This window comes from Eutrema salsugineum, unplaced genomic scaffold (genome assembly GCF_000478725.1).
Source record: "Eutrema salsugineum unplaced genomic scaffold, Eutsalg1_0 scaffold_4, whole genome shotgun sequence".
NCBI classification, from domain to species: Eukaryota; Viridiplantae; Streptophyta; class Magnoliopsida; order Brassicales; family Brassicaceae; genus Eutrema; species Eutrema salsugineum.
Window position 1 is genome coordinate 5,951,350 of NW_006256686.1, and position 8,469 is coordinate 5,959,818.

The 8,469-nt window shown below is 34.6% G+C and overlaps 3 protein-coding genes across 3 annotated transcripts in view; 2 read left to right on the top strand and 1 right to left on the bottom strand.

Annotated features, from left to right (window-relative positions):
- Positions 1–1,846: 1,846 nt before the first annotated feature.
- On the top strand, positions 1,847–7,261 carry LOC18013634 (aldehyde dehydrogenase family 2 member C4). Its single transcript, XM_006418675.2, has 9 exons — positions 1,847–2,025; positions 2,682–2,824; positions 4,722–5,108; positions 5,565–5,654; positions 5,753–5,926; positions 6,015–6,152; positions 6,251–6,388; positions 6,658–6,719; positions 6,801–7,261. Exons 1-9 carry the CDS (start codon positions 1,926–1,928, stop codon positions 7,072–7,074), a joined length of 1,506 nt encoding a protein of 501 aa, XP_006418738.1. The 5' UTR covers positions 1,847–1,925; the 3' UTR covers positions 7,075–7,261.
- Positions 7,262–7,419: 158 nt separating this feature from the next.
- LOC18013635 (multiprotein-bridging factor 1c) lies at positions 7,420–8,395 on the bottom strand. The gene has a single exon (XM_006418677.2). It carries the CDS (start codon positions 8,010–8,012, stop codon positions 7,566–7,568), a length of 447 nt encoding a protein of 148 aa, XP_006418740.1. The 5' UTR covers positions 8,013–8,395; the 3' UTR covers positions 7,420–7,565.
- Positions 8,212–8,469, top strand: part of LOC18013765 (DNA mismatch repair protein MSH7) — a 6,246-nt gene continuing 5,988 nt past the window's right edge. Inside the window, exon 1 of the mRNA XM_006418678.2 lies at positions 8,212–8,331. Coding sequence (XP_006418741.2) covers positions 8,212–8,331 — 120 coding nt within the window. The remainder of the gene's footprint in view (positions 8,332–8,469) is intronic.

An 8,469-nucleotide genomic window follows, 5' to 3' on the forward strand; every position in this document is an offset into this window, starting at 1 on the left:
ACTCAGGCATTATGTCCTCCATCGAAAAGGTGTCATGCGTCTTAGATCAAAAGGGTGACTCAGACAACGCGTCCTTCATCGAAAAAGCGTTACGCGCTTCAGACAAGTGTCCACTCAGGTACGGTTAATGAGGAGGGAAAGCGTTTGTCTCCGAAAAGGATAACTTCCACATCACGGGTTAGCAAAAGCTAACCCGTGAAATGGGAGGCAAATTTTTGAGGATAAATTCGATCTTTCTTACGTGGACGAATCACGTGCTAGCACGTGGCGTCCATGGCTTTTTTGCAGGTATAGCCCTCCTGGGCCAAACTATTATCTGGCCCAATACGGCCTAAACTTATAGCATCAGGCCTCAAATCTAGTTGGATTCAGGAGATCCCGCACGATAGAGCACCTGTTCCCGGGTTCCTCATGTCTGACAGCGCAGACCACGCTGTTAGGAACAAGAAAGTCAGAAACTGAGGGTCAGGAGGAAGAGATGTCACATTCTCTATGTCCTAGACCTAAGCTCGGTGATCCAGAAGGGTCAGGACATAAGGAAGAGTGACTCGTACAGTACCCAGAGCGTCAGACCTTCCAGTTGCCACAGCCTGGTGCCAGTATCGAGGTATCTGGGCCAGGTATGAGCTAATCATTCAAGCGGGAAAACTATTCGAATTTCCTTCTTTTCGACAATAGGAATATACTTTAGTCTGATTCGATTGCCCTTAGAAGTCCATGAGAATGGTAGTTAATGCGTTTTCCTTATGTGTATCAGGTGATAGGGACATCTCGCGGGAGTTAGGGGAAAAAACAGAGGTTTAGAAAAGAACCATACCACGTCTAAGCCGCCGACCCAAGCCATAAACTGAGAGCGAAAGGGATGTACCAAGGGGCGGTCTCGTCACAGGCAGAACACACCAAAAATGGTTGATGGGACCGTCAGAGGTGTGACGTCATCATATAGTCAAGTCGGGTCATGGTTCAATCCATCCGATCCACAATCCATGGGCCAACCCAGTATACTAGCCCAGATCAAGTACTTTTTATAAATATATTTTTCTTTCCAACGGGAAAGGAAGTTCACTTTTTAGCCATTTTAAGTCTCACGATATCTCTCTAAATACTTGTGAAGTTTGAGTGTAGGCATTTTACACAGTTCTGACAATCTTTCCGCTCATCTCACTTCACTTCTCCTCCACGGTGGATCTTAAACTGTGGAGCTTTGTAACACTCAAACTTTTCTTTTCTCTCTTTCCACCGCAAAAAGCTCATTCTTACACTCAGGCATGAGTAGATCCTACCTTCCTCAAAGACTTTTGGCTCATTTTCCTTCTTACAGTTTTTGGACTTCTTTCCGCTTTCCGAACAGCTATTTTGTGGTCTTTTGAGTTGTTTTCTAACTTGAATGTTAGAGTGCCATCGAAAAACATACTTTCATTGTGTTTTTCGAACCCCTGACATCTTTTATGTTTTGCAGAAGACTTGTTTCCTCGAGGAGGACTGAAAATCTTCTAAACACCTTATTTAACTAAAAAATGTAAATCCAATTTTAAGATTAATAAAAAAAAATCTCAATCTCATTATTAGATATTCTTTAATAAAATAAACATAAAATATTAATAGAGCTCAAAAACCCTAATTTTAATTAATAAATCAGCGAAATAAAAATTTCCAATTCATTAAGATTATCTACTAAATTAATCTCAAAAAATAAATGTATTAAGAGTAAAACCCATAATCTTTCACGTGCATGCACGCTCCTAGCTATATAACAAAAACACCACTTGCCTTGCTGACGTGTGAATCGAGAGGCTTCGATATAAATACGTAATTAACCTCTCTGCCCTGTCCTTCTACTATCCTCAGATCAGACAGAGAAAGAGATAGAGAGACAGACAGGGAGCGATTAAGAGAGAGAGAGAGAGAGAGAGAGAGAGAGAGAGATGGAGAACGGTAAATGCAACGGAGGTGCGACGGCGAAGTTACCGGAGATCAAGTTCACCAAGCTTTTCATCAACGGCCAGTTCGTCGATGCTGCCTCAGGTTCTTTTTTTTTTTTATCTTATTCAGATAATTAACTCCATAAAGGCATAAATAACTTGATTTCACAACTTCAAACGTTGACCTAGATAGAAGAAAAGGAGATTAATTCATTCATATTTAGTGTTTTTTGGCTTCGATTGTTTCAAATAATTATTACCTCAAATCCTTTTTCTATTCTACACATTCGATTCTTTTAATGATGCTTCGATGGATGAGTGTTTTTAAAGAAAAAAGAAAGTAGACCCTTCTTAAACAAAAAGTTAGATTAATCTTGTCACTTAAAACTTATACAGTAGCAAATATGGAGGACCATAATCAAGATTTGTTTTTTTTTCCAATAAACTATATTAAAAAGAGCTATCATCCTGAGTAGAAACATGTCCTACTATTAAACACAAGTGTTTGTCATTGGTCCACTCTGACACTTTCCTTTCTCAACCACAAAAAAATTATAAACTTCTTCTCTAGTTTTTTCTTTTTTATTTTCTTCTCTTTCTAGAAGTCGTAATGACATTGATAATGTTTTGTCCTTATCAATGAAAAAAGGAAGTAGAAAAAACTTGTGATTTGAAGAGTAAACCACCGGGTGGGTTGGTTTGATTTGGCATATATTGATAATTTTTAATGTTTTTTTTTGGTTTTGATGTGCTTTAAAGGTAAAACGTTTGAGACGATAGACCCAAGGAACGGTGAAGCGATCGCTCAAATAGCAGAAGGAGACAAAGAAGACGTTGACTTGGCCGTTAACGCTGCACGTCAAGCCTTCGATCATGGCCCTTGGCCTCGCATGTCTGGCTTCGTATGTTCCTTTTCTTTTCCTCATGTTTTTTTTTATTGCTCGTAGCCTCCTACCCACGTTAATTTTATCAACAATCTAATGATCTATTTTTATAATCATCAAAATCAAATTATTGATACTAGCTGAATACCTGCACATACCGTGCAGATTTTTCTTTTTAACTATTCAAATCTTATATAAAATTAAATATAATCATTATTTGTTGTGGGTGTTAGTATGCTTTTATAAACAATCCTAGAAATTTAATATAAAAAATAATTTAAGAAATCAAACTAAAATGCAATATCATGAAGATAAAAGAAAATATAATCATTATTTGTTTTGTGTGTTAATATATTATTATAAATAATTTTAGAAATTTTATAAAAAAAAACAATTTTAGAAATCAATTTAAAATGTAATATAGTTAAAGAATTCATAATTATATAAAAATATAATAAATATCAATCAATATTAATTAATTAATAAAAACTGTTCATTTTATTTTATTGGTTTAAAACTTGATATTAAAATTTATTAATTTTTTAATTTTTAGAAAAATTATAATTATAATTTTAAATTAGAAAGTGACACATGTCATCTCCATATTAATTAAAAATGATGATGTGTCACTCATATGGAGAGAGTTGGTCATCTTTTATATATAAGACTAGGAGAGAACCCGCGCGTATGCGCAGATATTATTTTAATTTATATATTTTAAATATTTTCTATTGAATTTTATATTTGCTATTAATATATTTTTTTCTAAAATATTTATATTTTCTTCGATTTCTTCTTGAAGATACATTATATGTAATCTTTTTTACATCAATTGTATTAAATAGTCTCATTTTTTCTTCGATCTTTATATACTTTTCATTCTAATAAATCTTACTAATATAATACTTGTTAATTTCTTAATTTATCATTTGATTTTTTTTTGTTATATATATTTTATTGATTCCATCTTTTTTATTATTTAAAAAAAAACCATAGATGATATTTTTATGTGGATACTTTTCTTTTTACTATTATTTTTAATAACTTTTATCTTTTTAATCATTTATTAAATATGATTTGTGTTTTATAATTTTATTAGTTGAATTTTTATATAATATTATTTGAAACTTTTTAACTTATTTAGTCTCATAATTTTTTTTCACTTGCATTAAAAATTAATTAATTTTTTAGTTTATAAATAAATTTTAAAATATTTTTAAAAAATAGAGTTGTGCATTTACAAAATCTTGTACTATATAATATTTATAAGTTTTTATATATTTAAATTAAATTTGAATTTCATTCTAATATAAATATATATATTAATATTTATTAATGTGCTTTAATGTGTTTTAATATAATTTAAAATGTTTTAATGTGTTTTAATTTGTTTGCTTTAAATATAATTAATTATTTGTTTTATTAATGTTTAAAGATTACAGGTGGCGCTCTCTCCAACGCTGATGTGTCACTCAACGGGAGAGAGTTGGCCAAGTTTTATATATAAGATTCTGCTGTTGATTTGATGTGGTCCAGTCTGCAGAGTCTCATTAAATATTTATTTATTAGGCTGTTATAAACTCGTTACTAATTTGCTGTCTATTTATCTATTGTTTTGATTATTGTATCATTAAATTAGATATGGAACGAGAGAGAGTTGACTTCTTTTGCGGTTGGTGTCACTTTCATGTAGTAACGTTTTACCCATATTCTAGTAGTTTAGTTAACTTTGATTTATATTAAACTGATTTTTGATAAGGTTGTTTGTAAAGTTGTATGGTTCCATTTCAGATTGGACTATTCTTCTCTCCTTGTTTTTATAGAAGTGATTATTTTTTTTTTTTGCTCCTTTTTAATTTGGTATTATTTGTATTACTTACAATAGTCATCTCACTAGCAATTTTGGTGGATTTAGGAAAGGGCAAAGATTATCAACAAATTCACTGACTTAATAGAGCAAAACATCGAAGAACTGGCTGCACTTGATGCCGTCGACGGCGGAAAACTGTTCCAATTGGGGAAATTAAATGACATTCCGGCCGCAGCCGGACATTTCCGGTATTATGCGGGGGCAGCGGATAAAATCCACGGCGAGACTCTTAGAATGACTCGTCGGTCTATGTTCGGATACACTCTTAAAGAGCCTATTGGAGTAGTCGGTCACATCATCCCTTGGAACTTCCCAAGCATTATGTTTGCCATGAAAGTGGCTCCAGCTTTGGCTGCTGGTTGCACCATGGTGGTCAAGCCAGCTGAGCAGACTCCACTATCTGCTCTCTTTTATGCTCATCTCTCTAAAGAAGTAAGTCCGTTGCTTTCACTTTATTTGATTTCTTTCTCCAATTCCTAAATATCAAAGTTTGTTTAAAAAGAATCACGTTTTCTAAACAAATATAGTGTTTCATAAAATAATGTTTTAAAGTATGCCATTTTAGAGAATTACCCTTATTATATAAAGTATAAATGCAATAGCTCTGTTTTCTATGTTTGTATGGTGTGTTTACGTATACGTTTACAATCAATACTAATTTTTGTCTATAAGACAATTAAGATTACGGATTCATTTAGGGAAAAAAATAACGTGTAATTTATGTGAACACACGTAAATAAACAAATTGACAATACATACGTAAAGTTAACACTAGAAAGTTGTGGTCTCATTTATAGCTAAAGATAGAATTAGCAAACGTATACGCAAACAAAAAAACTAGAAACCTAACAATCTTACACATTTTTTTTTCGTGTGGAAACAAAACAGGCAGGGATCCCTGATGGTGTGATCAACGTGGTGACTGGTTTTGGATCAACTGCTGGAGCAGCCATTGCCTCCCATATGGACATAGACAAAGTAAATAATCGACTATTGTCTTATGAGTTATTTTTAAGGATCAAACAATTTAATATGTTTTAGTTATGATATGAATCTTCATGTGTCTTTGTGATCAGGTTAGTTTCACGGGATCAACAGATGTTGGGAGGAAGATAATGCAAGCCGCAGCCGCGAGTAATCTCAAGAAAGTTTCCCTCGAATTGGGCGGAAAATCGCCTCTTCTCATATTCGATGATGCTGATGTGAACAAAGCTGCTGATCTTGCGCTCATCGGTTGCTTCTACAACAAGGTATATATATTATAGTGCCCGATACCGATCAATGTTTGCTTTTAACAATACTGATAGATATAAGTAAACATGTTTGGTTGATGTGCAGGGTGAGATTTGTGTGGCGAGCTCTCGTGTGTTTGTGCAAGAAGGTATATACGATAAGGTTGTGACCAAGTTAGTGGAGAAAGCTAAAGATTGGACCGTTGGTGACCCTTTTGATTCCACTTCTCGACAAGGACCTCAAGTAAAAGAGACTAATCATTAATTTATTCGTTCATTAATCTTGATTTATGTATATAAGATTGATTACATGTTGTTTGATTATTTTGGGTATTTGTTCAGGTGGATAGGAAACAATATGAGAAGATTCTTTCTTATATTGAGCATGGCAAAAAAGAAGGAGCAACCTTGTTAACCGGAGGGAAAGCCATTGGAGACAAAGGATATTATATCGAACCAACAATTTTCGCAGATGTCACGGTACTCACACATTTCTTGATTCTTTGATTACCAAGAGATTATGCGCTATGAAAATTAATCATTTATCCAACATTAATATCAAGAAAATAATGAAGATAAAAAAAAAAGAACCTAAAAGATCTGACCATATCTCTAACTTTAGGAAATTACTATTTGTGAATGTAATACTTTCATTTAGTTTAGGAAACTTCCCAATAATCAAGACTCGAACTCGTGACGTTAAGATCGTTAGGTTTTAAATAAAGGGTTTTAATTTTTGTTGATTACAGGACGAGATGAAGATATACAAAGAGGAAATCTTTGGACCAGTCATGTCTTTGATGAAATTCAAGTAAAAGAACCAAAAAGACCATTTCTCTTCTCTATCTTTTCTAACTTCCACAACACTAAAGTTCTTTGAATGTTTTTGCAGGACGGTAGAGGAAGGAATCAAATGCGCAAACAACACAAAATACGGTTTAGCAGCAGGAATAGTGAGCCAAAACATAGACTTGATCAACACGGTTTCGAGATCAATCAAAGCAGGAGTCATTTGGGTTAATTGTTACTTCGCATTTGACCTCGACTCTCCTTACGGTGGCTACAAAATGAGTGGTAATTGCCGTGAGAGTGGCATGGACGCTCTCGACAGTTATCTTCAAGTCAAATCCATCGCTATGCCTCTTCACAATTCCCCTTGGATGTAAAAAATTTCTATACAAATACAAATTTAAATCAACAATAAAAATAAGGCTTTGTAGTTTTTTTTGTGAAAGAACGCTTTGTAGTTTGTTACTCGTTTTTCGTTTTGTGAGACCACAAGAGTTTTTGTAATTTTTCACAATCGTATGTGTAATACGAAAAGTAATACGACGTCGATAAATTGTTTTTTCAGTTTTGCCATTTGGTTATTTGAGAGAGAATATTATCGAAAAATCCTCAATTTTTTCTCAGTAAACATTCTTTATAAACAAAACATTTAATTAGTGAACTAATTCTTCTTAATTAAGCCATTTTAGTTCAAAAAAAAGCGAACTTTTTTTTTTGGTTCATAAAGAATTGAATATTTCTCGATTAAAATATAAAATTGTCAATCTTTTTTAATAAACATTTACGAAATTATATGATTTTTTTTTCTACAATCGCTGATAAGAGAGACTAGGGAGAATACCGGAACATATACACGACGCCGTTTTGTTTATTTTACAGTTTTGCCCCTGAGTTTAACTCCTAGAACCTTCTCCATCTTCGCGAGCACGGCTTGGTTAGGGACGGCTTTTCCGTTTTCGTATTCCTGAACCACCTGCGTGCGCTCGTTGATCTGTTTCGCTAGATCCGCCTGTGAGATCTTCTTCTCCAATCGAGCTTTCTGAATCGCCAGCCTTACTTCCGCCTTCACGCGATCCATCGCGGAAGGCTCTGTTTCCTCGTCGAGCTTCCTCGTGTTTATCACCGGCGCAGCCGTAGATTTCCCTTTTTTGTTCGTTCCGGCGTCGGATTTTTTCACCGTCTGAACCGCGACGCCGCTTCTAAGCGCCGCGTTAACCGCCTTAGGATCGCGCAGGTCTTGGCTCTTTTGTTTCGATTTGTGTAGCACCACTGGCTCCCAGTCTTGCGTCACTGCTCCTGGGTATCTGCTCGGCATCGTCGCTCGCTGATTCTAGAGAGAGAGGAATACAACGGAGAATTTGAAATTTGAGCGATGAATTTTCTGAAAATTGAAGAACAATGAGATTCGTTGAGAGAGGATTTTGAATATATAGACGAAAGATGGGTTTCTGGAGAATTCGATCATCATTTTTAGAGGACGCCATTAACGTCTCTGGAAAGTTCTTAAAGCTGTAATGACGTGTCCTCTTCTTATTCGGTGTCATTATAGTGACGTGGCGTTAAACGAAATTGACTCGTTGTCTCGATATATCCAACGGTACACAGTAATAGAAAACAATCGGACGGTCATCAAGGTCTTAAAGAGTGACAGTCGACAAAATTTTCGGCAAGGACACTTTTGGCGCTAATCTTTTCCCTCCTATCGATTTCTCGGAGATCAAAACATTCTCTCTCTGCCTCTCTTTCTCTCTAATTGTGAGCGGTTTTTGCTA

Excerpts from the sequence above, each read along its gene's own strand:
- LOC18013635 (XM_006418677.2), bottom strand. The coding sequence starts at position 8,012 with ATGCCGAGCAGATACCCAGGAGCAGTGACGCAAGACTGGGAGCCAGTG.
- LOC18013634 (XM_006418675.2), top strand. The coding sequence starts at position 1,926 with ATGGAGAACGGTAAATGCAACGGAGGTGCGACGGCGAAGTTACCGGAG. Across the intron at positions 5,927-6,014 it reads TCGGTTGCTTCTACAACAAG|GGTGAGATTTGTGTGGCGAG; the intron begins GTATATATATTA and ends GTTGATGTGCAG. Across the intron at positions 6,720-6,800 it reads ATGTCTTTGATGAAATTCAA|GACGGTAGAGGAAGGAATCA; the intron begins GTAAAAGAACCA and ends ATGTTTTTGCAG.